Source organism: Cucurbita maxima, unplaced genomic scaffold, assembly GCF_002738345.1.
Source record: "Cucurbita maxima cultivar Rimu unplaced genomic scaffold, Cmax_1.0 Cma_Scf00001, whole genome shotgun sequence".
Lineage (NCBI taxonomy): Eukaryota > Viridiplantae > Streptophyta > Magnoliopsida > Cucurbitales > Cucurbitaceae > Cucurbita > Cucurbita maxima.
The window spans coordinates 641,715-657,751 of NW_019272017.1; the positions used below are offsets into that span (position 1 = coordinate 641,715).

Below are 16,037 nucleotides of genomic sequence, written 5' to 3' on the forward strand. Positions count from 1 at the left end.
TTTTTTTTTTTTTTTTTTTTCACGTCTCGATTTTGGTGGAGGAACTTGATATTTCGGGTTGCGTAAGGGATTACAAGTCCCGGCAACCAGATTTTAGATTGCCACTCTATGTAACAGTGATCGCCTTCTCCAGATCTTTGAAAAATTATTCAATCAATGTGGTTATTTGTAATTGAAAAGATTTATTGTAATGAGGCTGCAATTTTGATTTTTCTTGAGAGGCTTACTCGTTTGATATTCAGGAAACTTTATTTATTGTTGTATTCCTAGGCTGCTAGCAACTTGCGTGCAGCCTAGAGGGGCTCGCGTGTCTACTATTTTTGTAACTTTTCAAATATAAGCAAAAAGTTTGTTTAAAAAAAGGCAATGCCTTATGTTCTATGTGGAAGCGTGATGCAGTTTTCAATAGTCATGAACTTCAGTGTCACAGCGTAAAAGATAACTTCTAATTTTGATCTCTCTGGACAGATACGGTGCTTCGAAAGGTGGTCATGATAGTAACTATGCTTCCGCGCCTGATGGATGTGTTCCTATTCATTTAAATCTTGTGGTAAGCTACATTTCAAAATTGTTGGTTTCCAAGAACCATTTGGTCAATTATCTTTCATGCTTTTTCTTAATAGGGAATTATTCCTTCAATGAGCATAAAAACATTAGGTTAAAGTAAAAGATCTATATTTCAGAATTTTATTGAGAGGCTTGAATGATTAGGGTGTATGCCCATCTTTGCGCCATACCACTAGATTCAACGGTCAACAGTTTGTTATTTGTTAAATGTGTATTAAGTTGCTTGCAAATGATACCATAATAGTAGTTAATTGTAGGGGAGGTATGCATGCAAGATTCAATTCCTGCCGTGGTTTGTTTCAGAAAGTATGTTTGTTTGGTGCGTAACTGAATCTACTAATACTTTATAGCATAACTTGGGATTCTATTACAGAGTTTTTTTGTATGATTAACTTGCAATTTGTGTTCTTGCTTTCTAATAACAAGACTTTATTAGACTTAATTTCTTTGAAAGTTAAATATTCCAAAGAAATTTATAGATTTAATGGTTTTCTTTCTCAGGCCAGGCATGGAACTCGTGCTCCAACCAAAAAACGTATTCGAGAGTTGAACAGCTTGGAAAGTCAATTGGAGATGCTTATAAGAGAGGCAGTAGAAAATGGGTTGTCTCTGCATAAACTTCCTTCCTGGTTGAAGTTATGGAAATCTCCTTGGAGAGGAAAAGTGAAAGGTGGAGAATTAATTCCTAAAGGAGAGGAAGAATTGTATGATCTTGGAATCCGAACAAGAAAAATGTTCCCTGACTTGTTTAGCGATGATTATCACCCGGAAGTTTATACCATTAAAGCAACTCAGGTTATTTCCTGTTTTGGCACTGTTTTTGTTGTGTACCTCCAATTTTAATTGTTACACATTAATTATTGTTGGACTGGGAAATTGTAGACTTGGAGTTCCATTTATTGTTTGAACTAGAATCAGTATGCTTAATTCTCTTTCCTCCATAAATAATTAGGTTCCTCGAGCGTCAGCTAGTGCTGTGGCATATGGTATGGGGCTATTTAGTGGACGAGGAAGCCTTGGATCAGATCATCATCGAGCCTTTTCTGTCATCAGCGAGAGCCGTGCCAGTGATACCATGCTTAGGTTTTTTGATTGTTGTCAAAGATACGAGGTAATTGTGAATTCTTGATTGTCTTCTGATTGATATGGTCTAAATTGGCCAAAATTTGATTGCGTATTATTATCATCATTAAAATCATGTTCTTGTTTACGGTTTTGAACTTCTGCTGTTGTTATGTGTCAGTTTGTGCGTGATATTCAAGCACTTATACCCTCCTGAACACGTATTAAAATGTCTATTTTTCAGCTGTTTTTCTTCATGCTGTCTATTTCTTCAAGGTCTTTAAAATTGTGATTTTGTGGTGATGAATTAAAAAAAAAAAAAAAAAAAACCAGGTTGTTGCCTGTATATATAATAGCCATTGATCTCTCACCCAAGTGATGCTATATTTGCTAGCAAAACTCAGAATCAAAAGGCCACCTTTTTGTCCACTGTTCCTTTCCCATGTTTTTTTCTGGGAGTTCTCTTCTTGGCAATTTTGGATGGGTTATGCCCCTCCATTGAAAAATTTTGGCCGACCTTCATATCCTTCTACTGGCACAACCCTCCAAGGAGGGCAGTCTCTTTTGGCTAGATTTGCTAAGAGAAATACATGGCTTTAGAGAAAACACAGACCTTTTGGTTGAACGGGGAGAAGTTTTACTCATCCCTGTTTTCTGCTGGCTTTTGATGCAAACTTCAAAATGTTTTTGTTTTTTTAGACTATCCATTACTGATATTTGAGGGGATTTCTGAACCCTCATTTTCCTTGGAGGCTTCCCTTCCGTTTAGCTCTTTCATTACTTTGATGAAAAATTGTTTTTTTTTTTAATCTGAAGTTGTAAATGGGGAATCAATTTTCACTCGTGCCAACTATATTTAAATCATCCAAGTATTAAAATAGATTTTTAATTGTTGACTGGTCGATGTCACTGATCACTATCAATTTTCTGTGCAGGATTATAGGAAGTATCAGGAACCTGCTGTTGACAAGCTCAAAGAACCTGTACTTGATGATATAACTAAGTTACTCAGTGAACGATATAGTCTGAATTTTACACGGCAGCACATTTCATCTCTTTGGTTTCTCTGTAAGCAGGTGATTCTTCACAAATGCACTTAAACACATGAAGTTAAAGTCCACTCGTAAAATATTCAGGTTTGATTTGAATTACTTTGTTGATCGAATATCTCAATGCAAGAACTTGTTTGAGATTCGAATCACTCCACAAGCAAGACTCTTGAATTCTAAACATGCAATCTAAACTATTAAAAATGTATTTTGAAATTTATGGCCATTTTTTTAATTCTTGGTTTATGTATTTGGAAAGTAACAAGAAAATCTTTAATTTACGTTAATATTGAAAATGGGTTAAATTTTCACTTATTGTTGGTGAAGAAATGTTAGGTCTCAGTTATTCTCCCCTCATCCCTCTGTCTTCTCTTTGTTTCTAGATGGACACTTTTTAAAAAAGAAGTTTATGACTCTAAGAGAACCCCTTGTCCTTTTGTAGCTCAATTATTTTAATGTAATACATTTTTGTTTTTACTCTAATGTTAATTTTTTACTCTCTTCTATCATCTGCAGGAGGCATCCTTATTGGACATAACGGATCAAGCTTGTGGACTGTTCAGCCCTTCCGAGGTATTTGAATTATTATCTCAATGGGATTTATCTACTGTCATACCAATAGTAGGATTGGTTTCAAATGTATTTTAAAGACTCATACCTGACGAGGAGGCTTAGCTTATTACTTCGCATTTCCTTTTATGTATTCTAGTTTCCTTCATACAAATCTGAAAGGCTTGCAGTTGGCTCAAACTTATATGGAAAAAGGAAAAGATGGGAAATCAAGCTACAATTAATTGGAGAGAAATACAGCTTCTTATAAGAACTAAGGGTTGAGAGAAAAGAAATGGCCGATGATATGTTTTAACGTGGCTCTATTTCTGTGAAGCTACATCCATGGGTCACGTTTAGAAATTAAAATTCACAACACAATCAAATGTTGGTTTAGGCTAAAAAATAAGAAGTCGTCTCCTATTTCTTAGCCGTAAATTCTCATTGCCACCCTTCCTTTTGGATGAGCTCCTTGTGTGTCGACTGTCTACTGACTTCTTTGGAGTGTTTAGTCTTCTTCCAAGACTAAATTTAAAAACATCCCAATAGCACTCGTAGAGTGATGCTAAAAGAAAGTCTATGTAGCTTGAAAGTTTCACCGTCAAAGTGCTAGGTTATGGGGTTATTTCAAGGAGAATAAGACTTGCATAAGATCTCATACGAATGTCCAAATTACTTGATGAGTTCAATTTGGCATCCAGGAAAACGATCATGGTTGTAATAACATAAGGAAAACGATCATGGTTGTAATAACATACTATGACAGTTATTATCACAAGATTTATGCTCCAATTAAGTTGGAAGTTAAGAACACTATGAATGTTATGAGCGTTGTAGGAGTGATTTTATGAGATTTTCAGGATAGAAGTCCAAACAAAGTGTCAAATTGATCAAATTAGGAATTATACACAATTGAAAAGGTAAAAACTGTGCAATTCAGAAAACATGTGAAAGACTGAGATCAAAATCTTTCATAAACAAAATTGTTTTAAAAAATTATTCTGACCTCATATGCATTTGAAGTAACCTACGTTTCAAAGAACTACAAGAAATATTTAAGCATTGATATCAAATTCAAATTAAACCATTAAAACAAAGAGAATTTAAATATTCATCTAAAGACAGTATAACAAATTAACTTCATTGAAATTGATCAATCTATAAAGCTTTTAAATGTTATTGCCAACAAAACCAGCATACTGCTTTTCTAACAACTAGGAAGGCAGTACACCAGGAGTGTGGTGTCCTTCTTCAATAGTCAGTGAGCTCATATGTGAGGTTAGCTTGCACCAGGGAATGTTTTTCTATTAATCCAACCAGATTTTCCAGTTCTTTCTAATCTACTCATAAAAGAATCTTTTGTTGAATGATTTTGGGTTTAGCTTAGCATGCCGCAGTTATAATGTTTGGTGGTTCTGCATTTCATGATTCTCAGCTTGCAATCTTTGTCTACGTGCTCAGGTTGCTTTGTTGGAGTGGACGGATGATGTGGAGGTGTTTATATTGAAGGGTTATGGTAATTCATTAAACTATAAAATGGGAGTTCCTTTGTTGGCAGATATTGTTCAATCCATGGAGCAAGCTATCAAGGCCAAAGAAGGTATATTTATACATCTGCTACTTTATTTTCTTGTTCACACTCCCCATACCTTTGTACATTTGCTTTTAGCTATAAATTTTCGTGTCAGATCACTGAGTTCTATTCTGACATTTTGGGAGGAGGTATGGTCCGAGTGTTAGGCTTAATGGCTTAGTTTCTGCGGCAATTTCAAAAGACTTTTGTAATTGTCTGCTAGATTTCTTCTTCTGTATAGTTGGTGTCGTCCTTTTCTGGTGGGTTTTTTTGTATGGCCTTTTTTCTTTCATTTATCTCAATGAAAGTTCAGTTTTTCTTCCCAAACAAAATACCATACAATTTCTTTTTAATAATCAAGTTCCCATTTATTTTTCCAATGGAAATTCTGAAGGGCCAATGTTGGAAGTTATTAAGTAATGTTTCTTATCTATCTTACCATTTCTAAGTTTTTCATGTTCTGTACTGGTAGAAAAGCAAATTCCTGGCAGCTACGAGAAGGCAAGACTTCGTTTTGCTCATGCCGAAACTGTGCTTCCATTCACATGTTTGCTCGGGCTCTTCCTTGAAGGACCTGGTAAGTGCTTTTAATAACTTATAAATTATGCATGTCTGTGGCAGTCCCCTTTCTAAGTTTTGAAATTTTGTTACCTGAATATAACAGATTTTAGAAAAATACAAACGGAGCAGCCTTTGGAACTTCCTCCACGGCCTCCAGCTACTAGAATATGGAAGGGGAGCGCTGTTGCACCTTTTGCTGGGAATAACATGCTTGTTCTCTATAACTGCCCCGCTAACTCGTCGGATCAGTACTTCGTGAGAGTTTTGCATAATGAAGAACCCATAGCAATGCCGGTAAGCATCCTCTCCATTCCTAGGGCAACCCATTTCTTATTTTTAGTTCATGTTTGGACTTCCATAAAATTTCCATTCTTTTGTCACCAATGCATAAAATGTCTAAAATTAAATGTTACTACTGCTAGTTTCACAAGATCTACATTCATTGATCGTTCAATTCGCAATGGCGAATTGTGGATTTTCATCTCGAAGTTTCCTTTAGTTTACTTCTCGAGCTGACCTGTTACCTTGTTCATATTACAATTCTTACTAATCTTTTGTATTTTCTTGAATAGGGTTGTGATGGTTCGGATTTTTGCTCCTTCAAAGACTTCAAGGTAAATTACCACATCCACACGCACACACACACACCATATATACTAAGAAACCGAGATTTTAGATGAAATAATGTACAGGGCACACATAATTGCAAGAATAGATCCTAATCTATTAATCGAGCCTTTTGTAATTATTTACATCCATATTGAGTTTACGGTCACCACTTGTTTAGTGATGATCTTAAAACTTTTCCTCTCTTTCCAGGAGAAAATTGTAGCACCTCATCTCAAGCATGATTTCAACACATTGTGCACTGCAAATCTTGAAGAACCTGTGTCGGAGCCTGAAACGAGTAAGTTCTCACTGTTCCGTTGGCTCTTCGGGCCACGCAATGACGATAAACAACCCCGAAAAGTTGAATTGTAATAGATGGTGCTTACTAATTATACATCTTTGTCCTTGACATTGTTTTCTTAATGTGCATATAATCAACAGGCACCAAACCCAGGTTTTACTAGTAGGCAGGAGTTTACTCGTTTTCCGTGCTAATTTCCAGTTTCATTTTATCTGGATCTTGAGATTGCATCTGTTTCACACGTCTTTGATTCAAAGATTAGACTCAACATTGAGCGTTTGGCATTTGCTTGGATGTTTTGTTTTACCACACAAGGCACGTGCTTCACCTTCTGTACTCCTAAATTATACAAGATTAGGTTACTCTTTACAATACGTAATCTGTATGTATATACTAGAAAAGAACTGAGCTTGTTCATTCTTTTACCATAATTGTCCAAACTCTTTCTAAAATATCTGTCATTAAAATAACTATGGTGTGGTAATGAAATGAGACTTTGTCAATTTTTGCATATCTAGTTAATTCAATTACATCAAAAGTTGGAGGTTCGATTTCATACTCATGATGCAATTATTAAGCTAACGAAATAAAGAAAGCACTTGAAATCATTTAAATCAAATAAAAAATATTGACTAGTTGCATAAACTTAATTTCTAACTTTTTTAGTCAGACCATCTAAGTCTGCACTTCTAACTTTCTTAATCGTACCATCTAAGTCTGCACTTCTAACTTTCTTAGTCGTATCATTTAAGTCTGCACCAATATTTAGAGTAAACTAATTGACAACTAATAATTTTTCTAATTAATAAAAATAATATAATTCAATTAATTAAAATTAAAATTAAAAATTTTTGGTTGTAAATGATAAGTGTAAAACTATTTATTTATTACATTATTAAGTTTAATAGAATTGAAACAAAAGCCAGTAAATTGAGATCAAAATGTTTCCAAGCAAACCCAAGGTAGAGTTCCGCTTGTTTTTCAATTTAGTTAATTATATAATAATAATCTAGTCGAATGTTTCACAATTCCGTCGATATGTCCGAGTGGTTAAGGAGACAGACTCGAAATCTGTTGGGCTTTGCCTGCGCAGGTTCGAATCCTGCTGTCGACGCTTTTATTTATTGTTTTTTTTAATCTTTCTTCATTTGTTTCTTGCGTCAGATCCACGCTTTCTTTCACCCCCCCCATCCCCTCTTTCTTTCATTATTTGCATTTAAACCCCTCAATTTCTCATTTTTCCCCTAATCTCCCCTCCGATAAAAAAGAAGCCTCAATTCGATTGTCTGAAGTTCTCCATCTTCTCCATCAAAACTCCCTCTCTCTCTCTCTCTCTAACAATTAGCCCTAAATTCCCCCAAAACAAAACCCCATTTCTTCTCTTAAACCCTTCTTCACAGAATCCTTCAATTCTCTGAAATACTCTCTACTATGGCTTCCCATTCCCCTAATCTCGAGTGTCGGATGTACGAAGCCAAGTACCCCGAGGTCGACATGGCCGTCATGATCCAGGTCAAGAACATTGCTGACATGGGCGCTTACGTCTCTCTTCTCGAGTACAACAACATAGAGGGTATGATTCTCTTCTCCGAGCTCTCTCGCCGTCGTATTCGTAGTGTCAGCAGCTTAATTAGGGTCGGTCGAATCGAGCCCGTCATGGTCCTCAGGGTCGATAAGGAGAAGGGGTATATTGATTTGAGTAAGAGGAGGGTTTCTGAGGAGGATATTCAGGCATGTGAGGAGAGGTATAACAAGAGCAAGCTTGTTCACTCTATAATGCGCCATGTTGCTGAGACTGAAAATATTGATTTGGAGGTAGTTTCTCGTTTTCTGGCTCTTTTTCTCATTATTGGCTGTATTGCTTTGATGGGTGTTTTAGGAGTTTGTTGAAGTTTTAGTTTCTTGGGTGATGTTTGAATTTGTTTTCGTGTATTCTTTTTGTTTGAGTTTGGAAAGGGAAGGTGAAGTTCTCCTAGGCTGTTGTTCAAATCTATGGTGGTCAGTGGTCGCCTTTGACTTTAAAAATTCTGTGTGTTTCTTGACAACGACCAAATATAATAGGTTCTTGTGGTTAATTAGTGGGGCGTGGCTAAGTTGACTACTCTATACATTGATATGTAGAAAAAAGTTCCTTAGTTTACAAAGTAGAGTTGGATTTGCCTCCTTTGGATTAACAACATTGGATCAAAGGGGCAGGTATTTAACGATTGGTGAAGGGCTTAAAACTGGCCAAGATTGTGTTACTCAATGTTTCTGCGGTGAATTCAAGCACACGGTTATGAGTGAGGGGTGGGCAAATGCATATTCCTTGTGCAATGGGGCACACCTTGATCACCAAGTTCATGGCAAATGGAAATCACCATTTTCTTGGGCTTAAATTCAGGACACTCATCACTAGTTTCCTAAGGTGGCTTCGAGGCTTTGTTTTAGAAGGGGAGGCATAAGACTTGAAGCTCTATGTGGTGTATGCATTGATGTAAATACAAATAATAATAATAATAATGATAAAAATTGTAAAAATTGTAAAAATGTAAGCCATGCACTAGTAAGCACATCCATCATTAAATACTTTTGTTGTAAAGGTCATTCTCATCATCATTATTATCATTGATAGGATTAACCTTTTCTTTAATTTTTATTTTTTGGACTTTATTAAGTATTAGTTGTAAAGTTAGTAAAAGGCCAAATAACCACAGCTCTTGTTCACATTTGGACTTTTACATCTTGAAGAATAGGCATTAAGTTTATATAAAAATTCTTTGAGGCACATGCCACAATGACTTTGTTTGAGTGCATTCTCATGTAGGTGTTAGTCTTCGATCGCCTTGAAATTTAAACTTTGAGCCCTATCTCAAGTTGTAAGCCTTGAAAGCCTTTAAATCCAAAAATAAAAATAAAAGTGGCCACTAGCAAAAGGTGTAAGTTTAAGAAACTATACATTGTGATTTATTAAATATTGATATATTAAGTTCAAGAAACTATAGATTGTGATGTATCAAATATTGATATATTAAGTATTGATATTAATATTTCTTGATTTATGGCTTAATTCTCTTTGTGATTCATTTATCTATATTAACTTTTGTTTATGTAAACTAAATCACTTAGCTTTGCTGAGTGATGCATATGTACTTCTCTTGTCTCCTAATGATCAAGTGGCTTAACATTTTGGTCTTCACTTTGTACATTGTGCCTTGGAAACCTCGAGCACACTTTATTGTCTCCTATGTATTGTATCTTTTTGAGTTATGTCATCCATTCCCCCGTGAAGGAAACCTAGAGCTTGATGAAACAGTGAAAGTACCTCGTTAATTGTGATATGGCCTTTAACCCTTGGTTTGTTTTAGCTATATATTAGTTCGACATTAATTGCTAATAATGCTCAATTCTAGGAAAAAAAAAAAAAAGACGTGCGTGTTCCAGAATCTGCCCTCCCCCCTCTCATGCACACAAGAACAGAAAAAAAAAAAAGGAAAAAAAAGATGCAAAATGCTTCTTTATGTGAAGATCTTCCGACCTTAATATTCTGTTGTATTAAAGCAAGGTTGTCAAAATGCTAATTATTATTCTAAGGTGATTTCATTCTTCTTATAGGACTTGTATATCCATGTTGGCTGGCCTCTATACCGGAAATATGGTCATGCTTTTGAGGTATGTTTTTTGGTTTGCGTGCTAAGAGAACAATTTATCTTCTGGAAGAATTTAGGGGCTTGAACTGGAATTGAATTATCTTTTGTGCAGGCATTCAAGGTTATTGTAACTGATCCTGATACGGTGTTGAATTCTCTCACCCGTGAAGTCAAGGAAGCTGGTCCTGATGGACAAGAGGTAGCATTGGTCCAAGAAAATTGAGGTGCTATTCCCTAAGTTTGGATTACATTCTAACTTAGTCTTGTATTTTAGGTAACTAAGGTAGTTCCCGCAATGTCTGAGGATGTAAAAGATGCGCTAATTAAAAATATTAGAAGAAGAATGACTCCTCAACCCTTGAAGGTTCGGGCTGATATTGAGATGAAGTGTTTCCAGTTTGACGGTGTTCTTCACATTAAGGTCTTTGTTTGACTACTTATACCTTCTCTGATTGTTATTTGTTTTCCTTGTTGAAGTTCTTTCATGAAAAATGTAAACACGGTCTTATCTAATTTTGCAGGAAGCAATGCGGAAAGCTGAGGCTGCTGGGAATGATGATTGTCCTGTTAAGATTAAATTGGTTGCTCCTCCACTCTATGTTCTTACGACCCAGACACTTGACAAGGTTAGTACAGTCCTCCCATGATGTGATGAATTGTTGTCTGTTATTCATGGAGATATTTGCAATTGGAGATGCAAACAACTTTCCAACTATCAATCTCATGAACATCTATATATATATTCATCTCTGGTGATGTGTACTCTTTAAGAATCTGGATTTTCTAAATTTAATCACTTAAAAAAGCTTGTTGGCTTATGAACTGATATGGGGGTAGGCAAGCTTTTCTGTAGCATTTAGTGGATGTGAGCTATGAGAATAATGCGAGGAGTGAACTCTCGAACACCTTGGTTATTTGAAAAAAAAAAAAAAAGCACGAGATGTTCTTAATATTCTTTAATTTGGTTAATTTCTTTCGTCTCCAACCGAAAAGGGTCTCTTCCCCTTTCTTCTTTTGGGATGAGAGTAACATGATTGGTCTCAAGTCTTTAAGATTGAAGGTATTTTTAGATAAGAACCATATATCTGGAATACTGATGACTACATATGCCACCACTTGACATGTTTAAATTGTTTTCGACTATTTTACATCTTTCGATTGGCAGCTTTGTTTAAGTTATTCATTTGTTATTTTGTGTTGAATAGGAGCAAGGAATCACTGTTCTTGAAAAAGCAATCACGGCCTGCACGGAGGCAATCGAGCATCACAAGGGAAAGCTTGTAGTGAAGGAGGCACCTAGAGCGGTGAGTCTCAACATCTGTTCACATTTAATATTAATGGTTACATCCGTTTCATCAGCTGACATCCAATCTTGTCCAATTACTATTGTAGGTGAGTGAAAGAGACGACAAATTACTTGCTGAGCACATGGCGAAGCTACGACAAGACAATGAAGAGATTAGTGGCGATGAGGATAGTGAGGAAGAGGAAGACACGGGAATGGGAGAAGTCGATGTCGAAAATGCAGGTTCTGGGATCACCGAGTAAAGATAGTTGCAGGAATCATTTGCCCTTGTAAGTTGAAGAAGGTCTGTAGTTCTGAGAGCTGTTCAATTCTTTCTTGACACAATTTTGAGAAAAATCCCTTTTTTTTTTGAGGTAAGACACCTATAATACTTGAGTTATTACAATTGGGTAAATTGGAAAGTCTGTGTATTGCTCTTATTTAATGGTTTTTTTCTTGATATTCAATGATTAAGCTTTGTGGAAGTCTTTGTTCAACATTCAAATGGTTGACTTTGACCGTTTTAGACACACATTTGATTTTTCTAGTTATATATATAAAGTTAAGGGGTATTCTTATTAATTTAGATATATATGTTTTCATTATAGGTAGTTTTCGGAAATTTGAATTAATTAAAAAAATATTATTAAGAAAGGGTGAAAAAATAAGCTCAAATTTTGCAAATTTTGACTTTTCAAAATTGGCGTGACAATAATGAGAAATGACGTGGTGGTGGCTTAATGCTTAGAATAATGCACGTTTAACATTATAACAAATATTTTTTACTCTAAAAGTAATTTCGGAGCATTTAAATAATATATTATTTTTTAATAAAGTTCCAGATATTTATTTATATATAATTTAGTTTTTATTACAAAAAAATGGTAAATGATTCAAATGAGCCCTAAATATATAAATCTATAAAATAAAAATAGTATATAAAATGCGGAATTCTGTGATGACGGAGAATTTCGGAAGACATTCAAAGAGTGTGGTCCTTTTCAAGCACCTGCATTAATTAATTATGATTAATAATGTTTTCATTTGTCGGTGGAAAATAAGTCCAATAATTTAATCTCACCCTTATTAAGTTGCGTTTAATTTTTAATAACGCTTTAGTAAATTATAATTAGTGAGAAATATATTATTTTATTTTCAAATTTATAATAATTTATAATTTAATGTCATAAGTATAAATTTTATCTAAATTGTGTAAAAACAGTTTTTTATTGTATAATACGGAAGTGGGGTCCACTAAATAATTAAGTGACGTGGCGTGTTTTCATTTGTCCAGACGACGTCCGTGCTCTTTTTCTTCTCTCATCTCTCTCTGTATCTCACTCTCTCCTCTCTGATCCACGCTTCTGCTCATCAATGGCGGTTTCACTCCAAACCTTCATTCAAGAACGCAAAATCCCTTTCTTCTTCACCCTCTCCGTCCTTCTCTTTTGCTTTCTCATTCTCTTCTTCACCAACTCCTTTTCTCTCAACCCTCTCGTTCGTACTTACTCCGCTCTTCGATCCCCTTCTAAAACCCCATCTTCTTCTGGGGTTTATTCGGATTCTGTTCTTTCTCACGATCTTGATTCTTCTTCTTTGGCGGCGAATTTCACCTGGAAGCTCTGTAATGGCTCTGTGGCGGTTGATTTTGTTCCCTGTTTGGATAACTTCAAGGCGATTAAGGCTTTGCAGTCGAGGAAGCACATGGAGCACCGTGAACGGCATTGCCCTAGTCCCAGTCCCCGCTGTTTGATTCCTCTTCCGAGTGGTTATAAGGTGCCGGTTCCCTGGCCCAAGAGTAGGGACATGGTGAGCTTGATTCTTTTCCAAGGTTTGTTGATAATCTTGTTTTTCTTAGAAGATTCCTTGGTTTACTGTGTGTGCGCGTATATTTTCCCTTGATTTTCTTGGCAAGTTTTGTGTTCGTCTTGTTGGAAACTGGTGGTGATTATTAATTATATTGGAAACCCTGTTTTTTAGATTTGGTACGATAATGTTCCTCATGCGAAGCTTGTTGAATACAAGAAAGATCAACATTGGGTAGTTAAGTCGGGCGATTATCTTAACTTTCCTGGAGGAGGCACACAGTTCAAGGATGGAGTTGATCGCTACATTGACTTCATTCAGAAGGTGTTTTTACTCAGCAAAATTGCGAACACATTCTTGTTGTAGTTTAGGATCCCTCACTATAATTTTGTACTAATCTAAGCTTGATTTCGTATCGCTTTGACTGAATTTGGGACAGACTTTATCGGACATTAAGTGGGGGAAGAACATCAGAGTTATTCTAGATGTTGGCTGTGGTGTTGCCAGCTTTGGTGGCTATTTACTGCAGAAGAATGTTCTTGCCATGTCCTTTGCCCCAAAGGATGAACATGAAGCACAGATACAATTTGCTTTAGAACGGGGAATTCCTGCTACTCTTTCAGTCATTGGAACACAGAGGCTGACATTTCCAGACAATGTTTATGATTTGATCCATTGTGCACGTTGCAGGGTCCATTGGGATGCAGATGGTAATCTTTGATTGTCCGAGTCTTATTTGTCAGTAATAATCAACTGATCTTATGAACATTTTGGTATAAATTCCAGGTGGGAAACCATTATTGGAGCTCAATAGGATTCTCAGGCCTGGAGGATATTTCATTTGGTCTGCTACACCGGTTTATCGTGACGATGAACGAGACAAGAGTGTCTGGAATGGTTTGTTTCGTAAACAATATCTGTAATTTACGTTCGCATAATTTGTGGGCGATATTGTTAAGATTGTTTGAATTGATAACTTACAGCAATGGTATTGCTAACGAAGTCGATGTGCTGGAAGGTTGTGAAAAAGACTTCTGATTCATCTGGAGTCGGCCTCGTAATATATCAGAAGCCCACGACAACGTCTTGTTATGAAAAACGTAGTGAAAATGATCCTCCCATATGTGATGAAAAGAACAAGAGAAATAATTCTTGGTATTTCTTGGAACTCCTCGCCTGTCTCTACCATTTTCTTTGGCAGCAATTCGGTTATATGTAACGGGTACGATCATTTTGTTTCTGTTCTTTGATAGGTATGTGCCTCTGACTAGATGTATTTCCCAGCTTCCAGTTGATAACAAAGGCAACTATTATGCTTGGCCTTCGCCATGGCCGCAGAGACTAACTAGCAAACCTCTTAGCTTGTCTGTTGAATCAAATGCTGAGGAGAAATTCTTGGAGGATACCAAACATTGGTCTACTGTTGTATCAGATGTTTATCGAGTTAATGTCGGCATAGACTGGTCGAGTATCCGAAATGTGCTGGATATGAATGCTGGCTATGGAGGGTAAAACTTATACAAATAATGACTATAAGCATTAAGTTCTTCGTTTTGATCTTTAGTTTAGTTAAATTGCTTTTTAAAGTTTCTTTATAGTAACGGTCCAAGCCCACTACTAACAGATATTGTTAAAATGCGTCTATTAAGGAGAAGTTTCTACAACCTTATAAAGAATATTTTGTTCTCCTCTTCAACTGATGTGAGATCTTACGGTTAATTTAGTATGATCTTAGTTTAGTTTCATTGCTTTTGGATATACTGATGTGGGAAAGATGCAACACTCAGACCAGATCTTACCATTCAGTTTGTTCTTCTTATGAACCTTTTAAGTTCAAATGCTTACTCTCACTTTCAATAATTCCCTAATTTGCAGGTTTGCAGCTGCACTATTTGATCTACCACTTTGGGTTATGAATGTTGTCCCCATAGACGTACCGGATACTTTGTCCATCATTTTCGATAGAGGATTGATCGGTCTCTACCACGACTGGTGCGAGTCCTTAAACACCTACCCTCGAACCTACGACCTTCTACATTCGAGCTTTCTCTTCACAGTTCTTAAGAGAAGGTAAGACATGTTATAGCATATTTGATCTTCTATGCATATTCTTAACACCCGTTGATTTGGAATTTAAAACGAGATCGAACTTCGAATGTCTCGACTTTATACCTTGTTAAATTACACTAAATCCAATGCTTAAGCTAATCGATACATGGATATGAACATTGTGTTTTACATAGTTACTTGAGTTCTGCGTTTCTAAGTTTCAACGACTTCGGTTATCCTTTCAGATGCGACGTGGTAGATACTGTCGTGGAGATGGATAGAATAGTGAGGCCAGGCGGATATGTTCTGATTCAGGAAAGCTTGGAGGTAATAAAGGAGCTTGGTCCCATGTTTGGCTCACTTCACTGGTCTGTTTCTGTATATCAAGATGAGTTTCTTGTTGGAAAAAAGGGATTTTGGCGGCCATCAGCCCCTAATTCCAAGTGAAAAGCACAGATTGTTTGAACTCGTTGCCATAGTTTTCCCTTCCTTTACATATTTTACTCAAAATACATATGAGGCTAATATCTTGAGTGTATGTTACCATATAGCCATACCCTTTTTTTTTTTTTTGGTAGTTTCATTTTTATAAAATGCTTGATAATTTCACTAATGTGTTTGTTGTGCTCGAATATTTATAATGGGTTAAAAAATTCATTAAAATATTATTCTATAATTTTTAGAATTGATAGTGTTTGTACTTTTAAATGTTCAAATTTAATTATTATATTTTTAAATTTAAATTTAGGAAATGAAATTTATCGATCTAATTGAATTAATTTTATTCCACTGGTTAGCGGGACTATCCAATCAAATTAACTAAAATGTTTCTAAATAAATATATTTATATATTTCAATTTTTTTTTTTTTAATTGACTGATGATTCCATCTAAAAAAAAATCTTGTTATTTCAATGAAGTCACAAATTATTGTTAATTTCCAATTGTATTTATCTTTAAAGAATATAATAAAATATGTACATTAAATTCTCTCCAAT

General features: G+C 35.6%; 3 protein-coding genes and 1 non-coding gene across 5 annotated transcripts in view; all 4 read left to right on the plus strand.

Moving 5' to 3' along the window:
- Positions 1 to 6,699, plus strand: part of LOC111491066 (multiple inositol polyphosphate phosphatase 1) — a 7,801-nt gene extending 1,102 nt beyond the window's left edge. Inside the window, exons 2-12 of one of the 2 annotated variants that reach the window (XM_023139817.1) lie at positions 469 to 550; positions 1,069 to 1,362; positions 1,520 to 1,678; positions 2,565 to 2,705; positions 3,195 to 3,251; positions 4,689 to 4,827; positions 5,273 to 5,377; positions 5,465 to 5,655; positions 5,934 to 5,975; positions 6,181 to 6,268; positions 6,412 to 6,699. In XM_023139817.1, the coding sequence (XP_022995585.1) occupies positions 469 to 550; positions 1,069 to 1,362; positions 1,520 to 1,678; positions 2,565 to 2,705; positions 3,195 to 3,251; positions 4,689 to 4,827; positions 5,273 to 5,377; positions 5,465 to 5,655; positions 5,934 to 5,975; positions 6,181 to 6,268; positions 6,412 to 6,434 (1,321 nt within the window). In that variant the 3' untranslated portion in view covers positions 6,435 to 6,699. Of the gene's footprint in view, positions 1 to 468; positions 551 to 1,068; positions 1,363 to 1,519; positions 1,679 to 2,564; positions 2,706 to 3,194; positions 3,252 to 4,688; positions 4,828 to 5,272; positions 5,378 to 5,464; positions 5,656 to 5,933; positions 5,976 to 6,180 lie in introns of both variants that reach the window. The other variant, XM_023139810.1, reaches the window with a different exon arrangement.
- Positions 6,700 to 7,303: 604 nt separating this feature from the next.
- On the plus strand, positions 7,304 to 7,385 carry TRNAS-CGA. The gene has a single exon. It is a non-coding gene; the product is annotated as a tRNA-Ser (tRNA).
- A 139-nt stretch (positions 7,386 to 7,524) lies between these two features.
- Positions 7,525 to 11,684, plus strand: LOC111491402 (eukaryotic translation initiation factor 2 subunit alpha homolog). The gene is made up of 7 exons (XM_023140320.1): positions 7,525 to 8,086; positions 9,866 to 9,922; positions 10,013 to 10,099; positions 10,175 to 10,321; positions 10,422 to 10,526; positions 11,106 to 11,204; positions 11,293 to 11,684. The coding sequence occupies exons 1-7, from the start codon at positions 7,703 to 7,705 to the stop codon at positions 11,446 to 11,448; spliced, it is 1,035 nt and encodes a 344-aa protein (XP_022996088.1). The 5' UTR covers positions 7,525 to 7,702; the 3' UTR covers positions 11,449 to 11,684.
- Positions 11,685 to 12,517: 833 nt separating this feature from the next.
- Positions 12,518 to 15,583, plus strand: LOC111490888 (probable methyltransferase PMT23). Its single transcript, XM_023139540.1, has 8 exons — positions 12,518 to 12,994; positions 13,166 to 13,315; positions 13,431 to 13,701; positions 13,778 to 13,888; positions 13,975 to 14,146; positions 14,245 to 14,499; positions 14,867 to 15,061; positions 15,286 to 15,583. The coding sequence occupies exons 1-8, from the start codon at positions 12,560 to 12,562 to the stop codon at positions 15,485 to 15,487; spliced, it is 1,791 nt and encodes a 596-aa protein (XP_022995308.1). The 5' UTR covers positions 12,518 to 12,559; the 3' UTR covers positions 15,488 to 15,583.
- Positions 15,584 to 16,037: the final 454 nt, after the last annotated feature.